The following is a 20,283-nucleotide window of genomic DNA, read 5'->3' on the forward strand; positions in this document are numbered from 1 at the left end:
AACTGATGTATGAAGGTCTCTACCAAAGTGAAAATCATTTCTCTACTATAGTCCATTAGAGAACACCAACTTTATTTTTTTAGCTACAGATCATTGGAAAAACAGAACAAGATAAACTGAATGCTAGGGAAGTGTCTTCTTGCTTGCTCACTCCTGTCACCCAGAGCCCATGGGCAATGGATTATCAGACAGACAAATGCTGATACTCTCAGTTCCAGGCACCTGGAGGCAGATACCTGGGTAGTTATCATATATCATATCATATCATATCACTCAGTTCAACTTGGGACACTTGGTGCCCCTCCCTCCCTCTCACATTTACAACTTCTTGCCTGCCATTCCTCCTATTTATTGATTTATTTGTCTTCAGTTTCTGTGATGCTTTTTGCAAACAAAAGCCCCAAAGTAGCTTGCAACAACAGTATAAATAGAATACAAAACTTGGCAGCCTGAGCAGTCTGTTCCACCTTCTTTAGCCACTAGGTCTCAGGTAGCCCAATTCTATCCTGTGCTGGACAAGCAGGTCAGCTGGCCTGCGCTGTATCCAATGCAGGGTTGGGGCTGGCTGCAGCGCAACCCAGGGCAAGGGGAGTCACTTCCCCTTACCCCATGTCGCATGGCAGCGGCCTGAATGGGGCTACTCAGATCTGCACCACCTAAAGTGTGGTGTAGATCCAAGCAGCCCATGCTGGGCCAAGCCATCAGGAAGGGGGGTTAGGATCTGGTCTAAGTACGGGATCCTGCCACCATCCCTTCCCAGGCCCAGCCCTCCCATGGGCCTGCTTGCTGCCTGCCCTCCCCCTGCCCCGGAACACCCTCATTTTGCCACCCTTCCTAAACCCCCACCCTCCCAAACCCCTGCTCTCCCTGCCCTCCCCGAACCCCTATACTGGTTGAGGTAGGCTGGTGCATACTTACCTGTCCACCAGCGCAGGGGGGCCCAGTTCGGCCTCTGGAGACGGATGCACATACATCCATCGGCCTATTTCCTCCCATGGTGGCACAGAAGTGCCTCACGGCACTTTGGCAACACCCTGAGACCAGTGCAAGGGACTTGCACCAGCCTAGAGTGCAGTTTGGATTGCACTCTGATCCACTCAGCTTCCCAGGCTCTTCTAGTCCTCAGGCATATTGTGAGTCTTCTCTTCCACCCCCAGTAAAACCAACCTCCGAAGCTGGACTATTCAGCAAGAGAGGAACTTTGGCCAGTTGTGTCCTGAAGACTTGGAATATCTGTGAACATTTTGTGACACTATAGCCATGCCACAGGCAGCAAAGGGTTCCGGTTCCCAGGTGACAGGGGAGTGCTCTGGAAGGGGCAGCCAGTCTTCAGCCCATTTCAAGATTGCAAAATCCAGTTTCTAAACGTTCCCAGTAAATGTTTTTCTATAATGCCTTTGAGTAACATCCTGCAATGCTTGTGTTATGTATGCAAGTTATGCAGGATCGAAATCCTGCATAACTGATTGGCCCGGACTTATGGCTGGCCAATCGGTGATGGATCTAAATCCTACCATCTGACTGGCCCTCTAGTTAATGTTTCAATTGCACCAATCATAGGGAGCCTGGGCGGAGCTAAAGGGTATAAAAGCCAGAGGTGTGTGCCTTGTGTCAGATTCATTGCCAGGTTCTGTTCTGAAGACAGAATAAACGTATTGAGCTGTTAACACTATGCCTTCCTTTATTTGCATGGACCCACTATCTAACAGCTTGCCTGCCTGGAAATGGGTGATATCACAAAGTGGGTTGGTCTGATTCATTCAAAAACACACACGCTGGGTTCTTGTTTCTCAGCCCTTCTGCCCCTAATCTGTACCCTCAGGCCATCACTCCAAATCAGGGTATTTATCCTGAGCAAATTATGCTCATGTTAGAATTCACAAGCACTTACTCCAATAGAAAGGACAGCATGTGTGGGATAACCATTGTCCCCAAATGGGCAATATGTTTGGCTCCAGGATGCAGCCATCACCACCACCACCAGCTGGCTGCCTCCCTTGGCTGCCACTACCTTTAGCTGGGTGCTGGAATGCAGGAACAGCATGCACTGTAGCCATTGTTAGACTCTTCCCCTAAGCTTGTTACTTCCCAACATCACATATACACATATGGGGTCTGAATCCAGAAAAGAGATCTTGGGGCTGTGCAGGACCAAACTGTCCATGAGGCTGTGTTTGGCAGTCGTCGAAGGTGGCATATTGGTAGGGGGCACCCCCTGCCTGCCTTCACCTGCCCACCTAACACTGTTCCTCCTCCTACTTCCTGAATTTAAAAAGAGGGGAATAGAGTAGGAGAAAGAATACAGAGAACAGGAGAACGGTGGGCTAGGGCGTTGGAGAGGCTCTAGCCTACTCTCCTCACCTCTATTTCCCTCCTTTAAAAAAAAAAAAACCCAGCCTGGATTTTCAATCCAGTTTTTAATCCATGAAGTGGGATGAGGAGCTCCAGAGGCAGTGACAACGACTGGTAAGGGGTTTGGGGCATTTGGCATGCACCCTCAAACACTGGGAGTCTTTGGTTGGCCCTGGGATCATGGTGCAGAACTTAATAAAAAAAGTCAACTCAGCCTGTGAAAGCTGTGAAAAAGACAAACTCATTCTAAGGATTATAACGAAAGGAGCAGAACATTAAGCAGTAAGTACCATAATGCCTTTATATAATCTAGGATGAAGTCACACATGGAATTTTACCCTCGGATAGGATAGAGATAGGATAGGGAGACTTGGCTAGGGTAAGTCTCGTTACCCTATCTCAAAAAAAAGATATTGTAGCACTGGAAAAAAGTGTAGAAACGGGAAAGCAACTCGATCAAAAGGTGGGAGCTATGAAAAAAAAACAGGCTGCAGTATCTGGGGCTTTTTAGTTTAGAAAAAGATAATTAAGTGAGAGATTGGAGACAGGTTTATCAAGTTATGCCAGGTGTGGTCAAAGTGGATGGGGATGTAACCCAGTGGTAGAGCCTGCTTTGCATTAATGAAGGTTCAATTCCTAGCAGTATCTCCAGGTAAGATCTCCTCACATCCTGCCTGGTGCAGCCAGCCGCTGCAGACAGTATTGAGCTAGATGCAGTGGTGATGTGGCTCAAGATAAGGCAGCTTTGTATGGATAGAGAGAAGTACTTTCCCCCTATCTCACAATGCTAGAACTCAAGGCCACCTGAGTTTTATTTATTCCATTCATAAATAAACTATTTAGAAATAGTTCTGTGTATAAATTAATAAGCAGAAAATTCAGAATTGACTAAAGACTTTTTCCTTTGCCCAAACCCTTTTAGATCTACTAGTTTTAAATGCTGTAATTTTATGTGCCCTGCTGTTTTTATCTCTAGTTGTTTATTTTAAAGTATTTCAGTATTCACCTATGTAAGGGAAACTGTGGTTGAAATGCGGGGGAAGGAGTCTTCGAAATAAATACAGAATTCTTCACAAAACGCAAAATTTAGTTATACAATTTGCTGCTACAAGATAATGATCACTGGCTTAGATAGCTTTAAAGAGGAATCACACAACTTCATGGGGGAAGAGAGGTTCACTGACAGTTATTCATCATGATGGTTATACATGGAACCTCCATGTTCAGGGATAGACAACCTCTGCTCTTACAAACAGTTGCTGGGACAAGAGTGGGGTGTGGGCATTGCCATTATGCCTTTCTTGTGGACTTCCCAGAGGTTTCTGTATGGCCACATCTAGAAGCAGGCAGTTGGACTTAAAAGTCTGATCTGGAAGGGCTCTTCTTGAGTGGACTATGCATTGGTTATAGTTTTGCAGATCGCATGTGTCTAGGAGGAAAAGTGGGATTTCACCTACGACCTGCCCCCACATGTGAATTCAGCATAATGCCTACAGGGAGAATATGTTCTGTTCACATGATTTGACAATGGTACTTTTTGCAGGGTTCACAACTGTGCAGGTAAAGTCAGTTCAACAACGGTTTGCACTGGCTTCGGTTTGCACAGTTCACAAATGGTTTGCTCAATCCAGATATTATACTGAGTGCAGAGCCCAAGGAGATCTGGCAAACACAATTCAATCCCCATCGACATCCATTCACTCTATGTAATGATGACGATCACACAACCCTACCCATTTTGAATTGTGCAAGGAGCTGTATACCTGGCCATGCTCCCATAACTATATCAAACAGGGCCAACCTACTGAGGCTAGACATTACCACTTCCAATATACATAACTGTTTCTCAAGCATCCCATAATAAGCAGGCCTGAACAAAAAACCCTTTGCCATCTTTTTCAAACAGAACCAAAGGCTATTGCTATTCCACACCTTGTTACATGGCCCAAGCAGAATGTTCGGCTCGATTACCTAGAAATGAAGAAGTGTCAAGAGAACACAGAACTCTCTGAATGACCAGCTGGGGTCTGAAATATGAATCAGCCTTCTGGCTGGAAACAGTTTTCCAGTGAAAATCTCCTCCCATTCACTCTGAGTATTGGCTGCTCTTGGTAAATCAACAGTTAGGCAGGGGGCTTTATGGTTGCAGCCTGGCATGACTGAGAAAGGGGAGAGGGAAGGGAGCCCTGCGAGGCAACTGACCGACCTGAAAAGACTATGGCAGTGCAAGCTGGCAGCACTGTTACCCTGCCACCTGCCAGCACTGCCCTTGGCGAGAGACAAGCCGGCAGGAGGCCTCTTGCTTGCCAGAGCACACTGCTCTCCACTCACCTGTCTGAGACACAAGGTGAAAAGCAGCTGTTTGTGCTCTAGTAACTCGGTGGATTAACAGGGCAGAAGGAAGGGGGAGAGACTGCAAGAAAGGATGGATTCCAGTTGGCAGAATTGTGAGGGGGAAGGGCTAGTCTTGTGAATAGAAGGACCCCCCCCCACTTGCCTAATAAGGATATATTTTCATAAAAACTCATCAAGTTACCAGTTTGATCAGGGAGGGTGCTTAGCTCAGGGATAGAGCAGCTGCTTTGCATGCAGAAGGTCCCTGGCTCAACCGGGGAGCGGGGATCGAGGGGGAGTCCAGCAACAGTACCAGGTAGGGTTGGGAATGGCCCCTCTACACTCGAAAGATACAGGTGAGGAGTGTCTGCGGAAAGACACTCCTCACCTGTATCTTTCGAGTGAAGAAGGGCCATTCCCAATCCTACCTGGTGCTGTTGCTGGACCACCCCCCCCACCATAAATTTAGCAATCCCAGATGGTGACTCTGAAGCAGAAGCAGCAGAAAGGTAAAACTGGTGAAATTCACACTTGGCTCCAAAGGAGGCACAAAAGGAGGTCAAAGTCACTAAGGATGACAATGGACCTTTCCACCTCCAGCTGCACTATTCTATGACTGAACCATCCTCTGCCATGTCTCTTCTTCACATGCTAAGGGCAGCAAAAGGGAATGGAAGGTACAGAACTGCATTTATTTTTTTATTACTCCCACAAGGGTAATAGGTAGCTTTCATACTTCAATTTTGTAACCAGAGTTCTCTCAAAAGAAGGACTATTGCTCCTTCCTAAGGTGACCTTTCATCTTCTGCAATGCAGCATTTGCCCTACCATGAACCAGCAGCACTTTGCCCTGGTGAATAACCCTGAAGTTGCTTCCAGTCTTTATTTTACCACTCTGTGGGTTCTGCTGACTAATATGCTAGATGGAAGGGTTGGGCCAGCCCAATCACAAGGTAGGCTGGTCGCACCTGAGGCAGTAAAGTAGGGGCCCAGTTTAGGGCTGGTAAATCTTGACCACTTGTTGGTTACCACTGCTGGTTACCACAAATATTCCTAATACCCTCCTGGCCACTTTACCCTGAGGGATACACTAACTCCACCACCCCACTGCCCCCTGGCTTCTTCACAGACAGAGACATAATGCTCACACCCATTGGCTCTATGGTACCAGCCACACAGCATGTGAGGACAGTGAGAAGCAGGGAAGTCTAGATAGGTTTACTCAGGCTCAAGAGGTGAGGTTGCAGAACAAAGATTTCAGCTTTGAGAAGCCATATTAATTTAAAAAAAACAAACCACAACATATTTAAGTATACATTTATTTAAATGGTTTCTATCCCATCTTTTCTTCCAAATAAACAGAGCACTTTTCTTTCTACTCCAACTTAGAATGGAATTCAAAAGGGATGACCCGCCCCCCCAAGGAGAACGATCATATCAAGAAATTATTTTAGAGGGGCAGAAACGGGAATAGGAGCAAGATGCTAACAAGTTATTCATTCATTTATGCTCCCCCTTCTTCAAGGAGCCCAGGGTTGTATACATAGTTCCTTCCCTCCTTTTGTCTTCACAACAACCCTGTGAGGTAGGTTAGGCTGAGAGATGGTGACTGGCCCAAGGTCACCCAGGAAGCTTCATGGCTGAGCAGGAATTTGAACCTACATCTTACAGCTCTAAGTCCAGTTCTCAAATGACTATACCGTCCTAAATGTTATGAAGCATTCCACATGCTGGAGGGCTCCAAAGCTGCCCAACAGCTAACTTCTATTGATTGGACTGCCTCAAAGTGCTTGGCTCGGCCAGAGGAGCCTTGGATGGAAGGGAAAATTAGATCTGCTCTCCGGTTCAACCAATGGCCAGGACGCCTACTTGCTTCAGAAAAGGCCAACACTGTCTCAGCAAATGGGACATGTATCGGCTGGAGAAATCAGAGAAGAGATTGGGCAGAAAGGGTGCTGACTGTTAATGTATTGGTTTGCATTTTCAAGAACAACTGTCAAGCTCCTGGCTATTTTTGAGGATGGATTGCTCCCTGCTGCCATATGATAACATGAACTTAATAAGAGTCAATTGACAAACAATATATCCACAAAAACATCAAAAGGATCTTGGATGTTCCCACTGTTTGTGGTCTGGGTCTTTTTCTAATGCTCCAGCATGCCCAAGAGAAAGAATCCTGGCTGGGGTTATGCAGGCACAGTAGAATGAATTTTTGAGGGCTTCCCATTTTGTTCCCTGTGTAAAAGTCAACCAACCAACCATTTGGGAAAGGGTGAGGGAAGGAAGCTGCTCCTTGCCCCAGCATTCTGGGGTCATGGAAGGCAGTTTTAACTCCACTCCAAATTGTCCTCTGTTTTTCTTCTCCATACAAGTGGTTGGCCGCCATTCGCTTCTAAGAGGAAATAAGGCACTGCAGTTGGGGATGCTGTTGTGATGGAGAGGAGGAACCTGCCCTTCACTCCTGACGCTGGGTGGGTCAAGCCCCAAAGATATGCACTTTCTCCCCTGGAGTCCTGGCAGGATGGAGGTCCTGCATACACCCCTCTCCTGTCCTCAAGCAGGTGCTTTCTTGGAGTCTTGTAAAGTAACAATAGCTAAGAGCCAAGACAGGCACAAAGGCAATTCACTCAGCTGCAGAACCAACGGCATCCCAGTTCCAACCATGGAAAGGTGTCTTCAAACAGCCTGCAGTTGGAGGGTATTTACAGCAGGCCTGGAATTTACAGCAGTTTTATCTGGCTCAGGAGCACCCTTTTCTCTCCCTCTTGGCTTATCTTTCCCACCTTGAAACACTCTTTTTCAAACACAGTATTAGGGCAAAGGCTGGTTGAACACCTACATCAGCGGTTCCCCACCTTTGGGCAACAACAGACCAATGTGCCTGCACTTGGGCCCATTGTAGACCACTGAGTGTGCAGCCACAAGAGGCTGTGGTGATGGCGCAATGATGTCATGGCACCATCACCAATGGCTGCTGGATTGTCCCTATTTAGGGCAAAAAAGAGACAAGGAATGGTGGGAGGGCCCACACAAGGGCCAGCAAATCAATGAGCACACGGCGCTTCATTCTTCTGCCAAATGCCATGGCCAACTGGCTTGCAGAGCACCTCCTGTGCTCCCACGGACTACCTTAAAGTCCGCAGACCATGGGTTGGGAAACTGCTAATCTACATGGAGAGCAACCTTGTGTGTGGGGTTGTGCTTTTCAGCTTTGTTCATGGGCCTCAGCCAGCCTTTTGCTTTCACCAAGACACACATCCTTCTAAGCCTTTCCTTCATTCTGCTTCTCAAACTTTACCTTTTCCCCCAATTGAATCTTTTACATTCCTGTCTGCAACCTCTATTCCTCACACTCACCTGGTGCCTTACAACCCCTTGCAACCCTTGTTACCCATGCAACTCTCGGAAGAGAGAGTTCTTTCCTCCTTCTTTCCTTTTATTACCACCTTGTAATTTCTCCACAAAACTTGCCTTTGCAACATCACAGACCAGCAGGTCGCCCAGGAGCCACGCAGGCAAGGAGCAGCAGCAGCAGTCTTACAATGTTTACTCTCCTCTCTCTATAAAATAAGATGATGCGGTACTAGCTGGGAAGCTGTAGCAGAAATCTCCCCCCCACCCCCCAAAAAAATTCTGCTGCAAACTCAGGCAAAAGCAAGAATGGCAATTTTGAAACACAGCAAAGTGTGTTTTGTGAATGAGACATGGCATTCTGTGATCCAAGTCACACGTGAGCTACTTTACACAGGTTCACACAGGGCAGCACATGCCTCTGCGCTGCCTGACTCACCACTAGTTGCGCCTCTGTTGTGTACCCCTCCTATGAGACGAGTTGGTGTGCTTCCATCTCCCCTTTCTCTTGACTTGCAAAGCAAGCAGCATGCAGCCTCACTGGTCTGCAGCCCTTCTGTTTGAAATGAACCCAGCATCCCGACTCATGTTCACTTCAGATGGAAAAAGGGAGGAGCAGAGAGGTTGCATGCAGTGCAGGGAAGGGGCGGTGGGCTCCAAATCACCTTTCCCTGCTTTTGTAAGCACCATGGGGAGAAACAATTTGGACCTGCAGCAGCTTTTCCCCCCTACTTCTTCCTCCAGCAGTGCTGGAGGGATAAGGAGGCCGCTGATGCAATTGTCTTCTGACTTGCTCCCAGCAAGTCAGATCAGACCACCCAGTGGAGCAGCAAGCCAGAGAGGGTGGAAGACAGATGGAAGAGGGACTCTTCCCTTGCAATAGTGCCACTGGAGTTGGCCTCATGGTTGTGGTACCCCCGGGATCGCAGGATGAAGCCCCGTTTTCAAAAAGCAGGTTGTAGCTGTCACTCATTTGTCCCTGTCAGTTTGTCAGCTTCTGCATCAGCCAGACTGGCTAACCACCATCTTTCAAGCAGACTCACTGTGCTTGCTGGAAGCAATATTTTGATCATCTTGAAAGAAACACTCATCTCTGCCCTTCGTCGCGTCTCTCTGAAGTTTCCGGGGCGGGGGGCAGGGGGCAGTAGCTACCTCATGCCTCAAATCACACAGACAATTTCAGCAGATACAGAGAGTGGGACAAAGATCCAGCCTGACCATGAAACCATTAGAGGTGGTTGCTATGGATGGTAAATTGGTGAGAGATGCCTGCCTCTGCCCACCTGTTTTCACTGCTGCTGCTCCTCCTGCTCCCTGGATCCTAAAAGGGAAGAGGGTAACAGAAGAGGAAGTGTGGAGAAGTGGAGAGTGGTGGGCCAGAGCAACTCCAACAATCTCCTCCACGCTTCCTCTTCTGCTCTGTTCCCTTCCTCCTTTCTGGATTCCAGGGAGTGGGAAGAGAAACAGCAGAAGCAGTGGCTGCTGCACCACAAGGTAAAGGGGGCAGCATTTAATGCACTGCCTCATGCATTGGAAAAAGTCTTAATCCTGCACTGGTGGAGACAGGGACCCTTGGCCAGCAGGGAGCAGAAACAAAATCAAGAGCCCCATAAAAAATGCATAAATGAAAATATCCACCTCTCTTCTCTCCCCCCCCCCCCACATTAACAACTCAGCCTGATGATGTCCTGGTCCTTCAGATCATACATGGGTAATGCATGTGTGAATCAGAAATATGAGTTCTGGGGCAACACAGTAGCACTCTGATGTTTTGGAAAGGAAGTCCAGCCTTTCTATTCAGGCTGGATGAAAAAGATACACTCAAATGATGCAGAACTGCTTCTTTAGGGACTCTCATTCTTTTCCGCTTTTGCAAGATTTCTTCCAGAAAACGCCAGTTTAAGCAGCGTTGGGAGGGGAGGAGGATGAGACACATAAGACTGCTTCCTGCCTCTTAATCTAAAGCACCGGTCAGCCAAGAGCTGTGTAGTGAAGCAAATACCAAGATAATCACCCTCCAAAGGGACGGAAACATGCTTTCACTCTGGGGCGCCAGCAATTGTGCTTCTCCCGCATAGAGGGATTTGAATTCTTCCTAGCCAGATGCAGCTGTGCATCGAAAGCCAAGCAAAGGGGACAAGTACACAAGGAAAACGCCACAAGGCTCAGCTTTGTGCTGCTGAACAGGATAAAGTTCCAATCGGAAAGCCTCACCAGCCAAAGTGAGGATCAGGAGAGCAATTCAAAACCTTTGATGTACCAAAGGTTTACATTAGTGGAATAGGGCACAAAGCAAGCAAATCTGTGCTGATCTGGAGACAGGGCAAGTGCCGACTCACAAATGTTCATATATATTACAGGCAGAACCCACAACATTCCCCTTTCATTGTCTCCAACATACACCCTTACTAAGAGGAATGCAGACATATCTCTCCAGCACATGGCTTGTCACTGGCTCACAGCCCAATCCTATCCAATTCCCTAAGGCCACTGCAGCCGTGCCAGTGGGGCATGCACTGCATCCTGTGGTGGGGAAGCAGTCACAGAGGTCTCCTCAAGGTATGGGAACATTTATTCCCTTACCTCGGGGCTGCATTGCAGCTGCACCAGTGCTGGAAAGTGGGACAGGTTTGGGCCCTCAGTCCTTTCCTTAGCCTTTCTCAATCAGTCTTCTTCATTCCCAGATTTCTCAGTATCAAACGGAGCACCTCACAAATTAAGCTCTAGTCTTCTCGCAGTGCCCCTTTGCCTTGGTTTGGCCAACTGGTTTTGCAACCATTGCGTTTTTCGTCCTCCACTTTAGCACAACTTTTCCCTTTTAAATAATAATAAACTCTGATTGTGTACTTAACCTAATCCACCAGGAGTCCCCACAAAGACATGCCCTTAGCTTCTCCTGCTCTCTGACTTTGCACAGCCTTCAAGTGTGTGTGGTTTGAGTAAACCCTGATTATTAGCATCTCTGGGAACACACAGTTTTCAGGGCACACATTTAGTTTGGGCCAAAAAAACAACGCTCCCTAACCCCAACTGAAGGAAGTGTAACCATACAGGAAATACAAACCCAAGGGTAACACTCAGACCCTAAGATAATCCATGGGATAATGAAAAGCTGCCTCAGAGGGTTCAAGCACAGACACGCCTTCATTTGGGAAATGATTTGTGGCTCCTGAATGCTCCTCTATCCAACAAACAAAGAAGAAAGCTTTGTGGGTTATAACACAAGTTGCTTCCAAGAAAAGCACAGCTGTAAAGTCTGATCTGAGAAAAATCATAGCTCGCCCTGTTGGTCCAAAGGGGGGGGGGAACCAAACTCAAATCTAGTAAATATCTTTATTAGGACCAACCCAAAGACAACAAATCCTGCAAGAAGCTTTGGCTTTGGCAGAACTCTTCATTAGATCAGATGTTAAGCAAAGAAAAAACTGGGGAGGTGGCGGCAGTGTAATATCCCCTGAAATCTGCAGCTTATAGCTGTCTTAAAATGGAGTATAGGAGGAGTTATGCAGACTCATGTTGATAAGCCTTGCTGAGTGATAGACACTGATCTCATGCAACACTCAGGGCTCCTGGGACACGGAAGAAATAATAATGGCTGTTCTCTCCTTTTTAAGAATCATATAAGCCAGTCATTCCTCTGTTCTGTATCCAGCCAATAAGGGAACAGCCAGCATTATTTCATTCCAGAAGCCCCTGTGCGCCACATGAGATCAGCGTCTATCACTCAGTCAACACGAGCCTGCACGAGATAAACATGAGTCTGCATAATGCCTCTGTACTCCATCTTATAAACCGTGGCCTTCAAGGACGATTGAGCCTTGCCCAGCTCCCTTCTCCCACCCCCCTTTTGTTCAACATCCACCCTGATGAAGATTTCTGGATAACTTTGCTGCCCCGGATCTGAGGGCATTTTGTTGGTTCTAATAAAGCTATTACTAGATTTTGGCAGCCTGATCTAGGGCTCCTTGGTGGTATGGAAACTCCAGTGGACAGAGTGAGCTCCCACGTGTACGAGGAACCACCAACTGCAGCATCAGCTCTTTGTATACATCTCTGACTATGCAGCAGTGTAGGATAAGGCATAAGACCCACCGACATACCGTATTTTTCGCTCCATAAGATGCACTTTTCCCCCCCAAAAAAGTGGGGGGAAAAGTGTGTGTGTCTTATGGAGCGAATACTGCAAAGCTGCAGGCATTCTCAGGGCAGCAGAGCCTCCTTGGCAGGTGCTTCTGCCCCTGACCAGGGTCCTGCCTGCCTGCTCAATGGTAATGCAAATGCAATGGTAATGCAAATGCAAATTGTAATGCAAATGCAGGCGCTCAATGGTAATGCAAATGTAATGCTTAGTGACAATGCACTTGCAGAAAAATACTACTGTACCTCATTCTACCAGTGCAAGGATGATAAAGCAGAAAAGGCTAGCATATAAAATTCCTTTTAAACTAGAGGTAGCAAAATATGCTAAGGAGCATGGAAACAGAGCAGCGGAGAGACATATTTTATTACACTATTTGGTTCAGAATATTTTTTTTCCTGTTTTCCTCCTCTAAAAACTAGGTGCGTCTTATGGTCAGATGCGTCTTATAGAGCGAAAAATACGGTAATCACCCAGATATCATTGTACAGTTAGGAACAGACACTTTATCTCAATAAGAGTTTCTCAGGACCAAGTGCAAAGTTTCTGGTCAAGTACCTGGGGTTACACAGTGGGAAAGAACATATGGTCTCATAAGAGCCCTTTCTGGTAGGAAGAGGCTGTGACTTCTGCAAGTGCGCCTGCCTTGCATGTGGAAGGTCCCAAGTTCAATCCCCATCATCTTCAGCTGGGGTGGGGAAAAATCCCTGTCTGGAACCACAGAGAGCTGCTGCTGGTTGGTGGGGAAAATGCAAGCCTAGACAGACACAGTCCAGCTCAGTAGAAGACAGATGCCTATCTTTCTTTGCATCACCTGTGTTAGAAGGCACAATTCTTGCTACTTGGCAAGACAGAAGTGGCCAGCCTTCCTCAGTAGAGTGTTGCCAACAGGAGAAGCTGACATTGAAGACTGTTGAAAAATCTCAGCCACTGCAGAACGTGGAACTTGTGGGAGTGAGGAACAGCACAGACACTCGGGGATCCCACTATGGGCAGGAATTCTTCAGCAGCACCATTCAAAAGTGTTCCTGTTGCCCTAAAGAGCCTACATATTGGGGTCCCAATATTCCAAACCATTACTATGGTCCAACAAAATGTTGGAGGTGTTCATGTGCACCATGTTGAAACTATGAGGGTACAGAAACCTCTTCTTATGATAGTTGCTGCTCAGCTGCATGATTTTCTTCTCTCTTCCAGAGGATACAAAATTCTAGGACTGAGCTCCTCCTAGAAGTGATGCAGGACCTCTCTCTTTGGGCAAGCAATGGTTTCCTTTAGTGACCCAGTTCAATTCACCCATTTCTATTTCTGCATCCCAAACCTGAGCTTTGGGAGACAGAGAGGACTACAGGCCAGACAATTTTCCCTAGACACTTCCAGACATTCAGAGCTGCTGATGAGAACAGTTACTGCTGGCACTGCCCTCCATTTTAGTTTAGACTCTGGAGCAGAAGGTGGTTTTTTTTTGGGGGGGGGGGGGAGAAGGACGCAGAGCCAGAAAGCCAATCAGTTCACCTCTTCACTACTGCTAAAACCTTTGGCCATGCTCTGCTTGCCTCTCATCCTGACTACCATCACTTCCTATATGTGGCAGCCTCTCCCACTGCATTTCATCCTCCTTCTCAAACTAATTCTGCATCTGCTAAACTTATTTCCCACTCTTATCACTATATTTCCACTATGCCAGTCCTGGACGCTGCCATGCTGCGCCATCTGCATTTGCCACTGCCCTCTCCTTACCAAATCCCCCCTTCCACTCCCTCTTTGCTCTCTTGATTTTACATAACACCAGCAAATAGCTCGTTCTCTTCTCCATGTCAGCTTCCCAAGAATATTCCCTGCAGGATCTGGCTGCTTTGCGGAATCACACGCATTGCAGCTATAAGAGGAGTAAAAGGTCCCAACCAAAGCAATCAGTTGCAACAATGTCACGGTCAAGGTCTGCAACCCAGCAACAGAGGCACTGAGCTAGGAAGAAAGCAGATTCAAATATGGAATGCTGTGAAGAGATTGGAGGATGCAAGTCACCTGACATGAAGCCAACAGGGGTTAATTGGCAATTGCAAGTGGGATTAACTTGCAAGTGATTGCAAGTGAGATGCCAAAGATTGCTGCAACCTGTATAACCCACAAGGAAACATGGAACGAGATGCTGGGTTCCCATCACTGGTCCTCAAGGTTCTGAGATGTCACAGCTACTTTATTTTTGCTTGTCAACCCTCTTGTGGGTTTCTTCTCCTCATCCACAACAGCAGCAAAGCCTTTCCTACGTCACCCTCAACTCGTCTTGCCCATTTCTTTCTTAGCATCGCCCTTCCCACCGCTGACTGACAATCACTGACATGTGTACCTTCCCCTACCTTGCCTAACTAACTGTATCATTCGCTGCATTTTCTTGGAAAGGAGACAAACATGGAGAGAATACAACTGTTTGCAAGCAACGTTCCTGGCACAGACGTGTACTTACCCAGCAAAGGCTTGGATCGCTAGCTTGGAAGCCTCCAAAGACCCTCCACTTACTATGCGAGCCTTGAATGGAGAAGAAGGAAAAGCTCTGTTACTGGGTTGGCGTTAATGGTTTGTGAGCAGAGGACAAAAGTGCGCCATACACAGAACACCTATTATGAAAATGCTAAGCAGGGCCAGCTCCACGCCAAAGCTAAACACGTCCTTCTTGTTTGAAAAGACAACAACTGAGCAACAGTCACTCAGCATTTAGAGAGAAACCCCAGCAATGCCCAGGAACCCCCACCGACGGTTTCCCTTTAAATCCTGGAGTGCAAGCGGCGGCTGAGGGGATTGTTTGCCACAGGGAGCAAAACCAGAAACCAGGTTTGAGAGTAGCTAGCAGACCCCTGAGCTGGCACAACTTATGACGTAAGAGAATCACAACAGTGAGGGTTTACTCTGCATATCAATGGAAGGCATTTGGAATACATCAAGGGAGGAGGACAAAAAGCATGAAAAGCTGGGAAACATGCGCATCTCACAACTAAAATGAAGGTACCAAAAAACAGGTAAACTTAGTCACAAACACAAAAGACACAACCCTTTAAGGAAATATGTGAGTTTGGAACCTTTTCATCCACAGAACTGCTATCTGAAAGAGAATCAGGAAGAGGAGGAATAAAGGTTAGATTGAAGAGTTGCCAAGGAACTGTGCAAGCAGCTCAGTTACAGTGCTACGGATAGGCCAGCCAGCCCTCATGGTCCTGGCTTTACAGCTCTGGTGCTGATGCAACAAGGAACCAGATCAAAGGGAACAAATGGATGCTGCTCCTGTCCACACACATCCTGAACAGTAAGTTTTATGGGCATGAATCCAAAGACCATTGTGGCCGTGGTGGGCACCAATTCCAAGGCACACAAGGTTTGGCAGGGGGGTTCAGAATCTGTGAACCTGGTTGATGTGCTTTTGAACTTTCAAGGGGGATTTCAACTAAGGTCTTATGACCCATGTCAATAAATCCAAGGCAATTCTTATAATGTCCTGGAAATAAGGCAGCTACTCTTTTAAAAGCATTATCAGAGGACAAAACAAAGGGCTCTTCTCAGAAACGGAGGGAGGGTGTTGATGCTCACTGATAAACCAACCTGTAATTCTGGCTTCAACTTGTTTTCAGGTTGGATGGATCCTTTTTCCTTTGCCCTGATGAGCTGGCCTTTCCCCAATATGCAGAGCAGGAGGCTACTGGATTATGACTTCATGTGTTATGCTGCATTTATTGGACAGTGTGCAGTCTGCCACATATAGTAGTGGGCTGTCCTTCACTGGGGGTTCTCAAGCAAAGGCTGGATGGTCACCCCTCAGGGATGCTATAGAAGTTGCCTGCACAGAGCAGGAGGGTTGGACTAGATGACCTCTAACATTCCTTCCAACTCAAACACTCTACAATTGTCATTCCTGAAACTGCATTGCAACTACCATTGTTCAATTCCAACTACCATCGTTCACAGTCATACAAATTGCTGAATCCATGAGCCACCTTGTTCAAGTGGACCTTTTCTCATGAGATCGAACCTTTTTCATCTCATGGCACACTGATAAGGTGCTGAAATTGTCAAAAGGACACCACAATGCTGGCAGGGTTCTCACATCCCCCAAAGGCCCTACTAATAAATGACCCTCCTCCAAACTCCCATAGAACACCTGTGGACCATTCATGGCTCACCAATGTGCCGTGGCACGGTGATTGAAAATCACTTAGACACTGCAAACAGTCAGAAAACAGACAAATGTCCCAACCCTCCTACCTTTTCTGCTACTATACAGACAGTCCCATTGTTGCTATATCCAAGTGTACAATAAGGTTGTGTGTCACAAGAGGTTCAGCTGTTGCACCTGTAGCCATGTATCAGAGCTACTATATTGACTGCACTATCACAGCTAAATGTGTCTATAATAGGATAAGAGAGGTCATGTATTTTTGCATGCAGTAATCTATAAGAACGCCAGTCTAAATTTTGTTTCAACAAATCTGTTCAGAAAAAGCACAAGCAAGTACATAATGAGACAATTGCACTCCCAGCTGGGTCTTACATTTAACATCAGAAAATGAACTTTATGTTAAACATACGTAATATTTATCACCATTACAAAAACACAAAACTGTCAAGGAAATTGTCAGGCTGAAAACAGCCACATCTGTTGTGAACTGGATCCTTCTTTGTAGAAGAAAAATGCATTTCTTTCTAGGAGGTCCCTTAACACTTAGGTATGGTTTAAAGGTAAACTATCTGCTAGCAACTGTCACCTTAATAAACATTTCTTTGAATGACTTTCATGTAGTTACAATCCACCAAATTAAAATAGCCCCAAAATGCAATATTTCAAGGGCCAGCCCAAGACCTCTTGGCTCAGACGGTGCGTCAAATGCCACCCTCCCCTGACTAAGGCTAAGCTAACAGCCCAATCCTGAGCTGCCTGGGGCGCGGGGCTGAAGTGGTGCCTAAAATGACTGCTGCCGCATCTTGCATGCTTCGAGCAGTCGTGGGCAGCACCTTGGGAGAAGGGGACTTTTGTCCTCTTCCCCGGGTAAACACAGCAGCCCTGCAATGGGACTACTTGATTCACTTCCAACAAAAAGGTTGGTGGTGAATCAAGTGCTTCCATGTCAGGCGGTGAGCCCAATAAGGAGCCTTTGGATCTGGTGGAGTGTTGCTCCACCTGTCCCACCTCACTCACTCCCTGCTCTCTCCCCCGGTACGCCTCCCACCCTCTCCCCACCTCCTGCTTCCCCAGAATGCCTTATCCCCGCCCTCTCCTGCCTGCCTCCCCCCTCCCTGGAACTCCCCGCCTCTCCCCACGTCCCCGTTTACCTCTGCTCGGCAGTCCAAGTGACCGCCAAGCAGTGGAGGTTTGGTGCCTGCCCAGTGGTAGCCCATTGCTGGTAGCCCACTGGTAGCCCATTGCTACCAGCCATTGGTGGTAGCCCATTGCTGGTGGCCCACTGCTGGGCTACCACTGGCGCTCACCCGGCATTAGGGCTTGCAAATGTGCCTTATGGCATGCTTGTGACAGTGCACACCAGCGCTGTGCCGGCGCACCAAGCCCAGGATTGGGCTCTTAGGCTATAATCCTATCCACGCTTTCCTGGGAGTAAGCCCCATTGACTATAATGGGACCTACTTCTGAGCAAACACACATAGGACTGGAATCTCAAACTAGGGCACTGGAGACTCTCTCCAAAGGTATTTTCTCCCAGTGTCTGCTGTGTCAGGTCACCAAGTGGTCTCTGCTGTAGCAGTTCACTCTGGGACACTCAGGGTCCAATCCTATCCAAGGATTGGATAGGTGCAGTCCTTTTCCAGTGCTGGTGCAGTCATGCCAATGGGGCATGTGCTGCATCCTGTTGTAGGGAGGCAGTCACAGAGGTCTCCTCAAAGACCTCCTCGAATGTTCTCTTACCTTGGAGCTGCACTGATGCTGGAAAGTTGGATAAGATTGGGCACTCAGTCATTTGTACTTGCTGAGACAGTGACATTCTGGCTAAGAAATATCCATTGCCTTTTGGAAGCAAACGACACACTTACACACAAGTGTCTGGCTAATCTTTTTAGGTGCCTTGTTAGGGCAGAATCACCAAGTCCAAAATACATTCTTCTGTGAACATATGAATAGCTTCGAGGCAGGAGGCACAATCGTAACAGGAAAAGTTAACAAGGCTGAGGCTGCACACAGAGATTGCACCCAGCCACTTCTGGAATGACGGCTGCATTTCCTATGAACCTAATCTGAGTATCAAATAATTAAGAGCAGGAACAATTAAGGAAAAAAACCACACATAGGAACATAAGAACAGCCCCACTGGATCAGGCCACAGGCCCATTTAGTCCAGCTTCCTGTATCTCACAGTGGCCCACCAAATGCCCCAGGGAGCACACCAGATAACAAGAGACCTCATCCTGGTCCCCTCCCTTGCATCTGGCATTCTGACATAACCCATTTCTAAAATCAGGAGGTTGCGCATACACATCATGGCTTGTACCCCCTAATGGATTTTTCCTCCAGAAGCTTGTCCAATTCCCTTTTAAAGGCATCTAGGCTAGACGCCAGCACCACATCCTGTGGCAAGGAGTTCCACAGACCAACCACACGCTGAGTAAAGAAATATTTTCTTTTGTCTGTCCTAACCCGCCCAACACTCAATTTTAGTGGATGTCCCCTGGTTCTGGTATTACGTGAGAGTGTAAAGAGCATCTCCCTATCCACTCTGTCCATCCCCTGCATAATTTTGTATGTCTCAATCATGTCCCCCCTCAGGCGTCTCTTTTCTAGGCTGAAGAGGCCCAAACGCCGGAGCCTTTCCTCATAAGGAAGGTGCCCCAGCCCCGTAATCATCTTAGTCGCTCTCTTTTCCACCTTTTCCATTTCCACTATGTCTTTTTTGAGATGCGGCGACCAGAACTGGACACAATACTCCAGGTGTGGCCTTACCATAGATTTGTACAACGGCATTATAATACTAGCCATTTTGTTCTCAATACCCTTCCTAATGATCCCAAGCATAGAATTGGCCTTCTTCACTGCCGCCGCACATTGGGTCGACACTTTCATCGACCTGTCCACCACCACCCCAAGATCTCTCTCCTGATCTGTCACAGACAGCTCAGAACCCATCAGCCTATATCTAAAGTTTTGATTTTTTGCCCCAATGTGCATGACTTTACACTTACTGACATTGAAGCGCATCTGCCATTTTGCTGCCCATTCTGCCAGTCTGGAGAGATCCTTCTGGAGCTCCTCACAATCACTTCTGGTCTTCACCACTCGGAAAGGTTTGGTGTCGTCTGCAAACTTAGCCACTTCACTGCTCAACCCTGTCTCCAGGTCATTTATGAAGAGGTTGAAAAGCACCGGTCCCAGGACAGATCCTTGCGGCACACCGCTTTTCACCTCTCTCCATTGTGAAAAATGCCCATTGACACCGACTCTCTGCTTCCTGGCCTCCAAGCAGTTCTCAGTCCATGAGAGGACCTGTCCTCTAATTCCCTGACTGTGGAGTTTTTTCAGTAGCCTTTGGTGAGGGACCGTGTCAAATGCCTTCTGAAAGTCCAGATATATAATGTCCACGGGTTCTCCCGCATCCACATGCCTGTTGACCTTTTCAAAGAATTCTATAAGGTTCGTGAGGCAAGACTTACCCTTACAGAAGCCATGCTGACTCTCCCTCAGCAAGGCCTGTTCGTCTATGTGTTTTGAGATCCTATCTTTGATGAGGCATTCCACCATCTTACCCGGTATGGATGTTAGGCTGACCGGCCTATAGTTTCCTGGGTCCCCCCTCTTTCCCTTTTTAAAAATAGGCGTGACATTTGCTATCCTCCAATCTTCTGGCACCGTGGCCGTTTTGAGGGACAAGTTGCATACCTTAGTCGAGAGATCTGCAACTTCATTCTTCAATTCCTTAATAACTCTTGGGTGGATGCCATCAGGGCCCGGTGACTTATTGATCTTTAATTTATCAATGAGGTCTGAAACATCTTCTCTTTTAACCTCTATCTGACTTAACTCCTCGGTCAGGAGGGGCCGTTCGGGCAGCGGTATCTGCCCGAGGTCTTCTGCCGTGAAGACAGATGCAAAGAACTCATTTAATTTCTCTGCCATC

At 47.3% G+C, this 20,283-nt stretch overlaps 1 protein-coding gene across 2 annotated transcripts in view; it reads right to left on the reverse strand.

Moving 5' to 3' along the window:
- Nucleotides 1–20,283, reverse strand: part of UNC13C (unc-13 homolog C) — a 179,482-nt gene that overhangs the window by 136,741 nt on the left and 22,458 nt on the right. For both annotated transcript variants that reach the window (XM_066636656.1, XM_066636655.1), the window contains exons 3-4: nt 15,253–15,275; nt 14,643–14,704 (exon numbers count right to left, since the gene is read on the reverse strand). In XM_066636656.1, coding sequence (XP_066492753.1) covers nt 14,643–14,704; nt 15,253–15,275 — 85 coding nt within the window. The remainder of the gene's footprint in view (nt 1–14,642; nt 14,705–15,252; nt 15,276–20,283) is intronic.

Source organism: Tiliqua scincoides, chromosome 8 (genome assembly GCF_035046505.1).
Source record: "Tiliqua scincoides isolate rTilSci1 chromosome 8, rTilSci1.hap2, whole genome shotgun sequence".
Classification (NCBI taxonomy): domain Eukaryota; kingdom Metazoa; phylum Chordata; class Lepidosauria; order Squamata; family Scincidae; genus Tiliqua; species Tiliqua scincoides.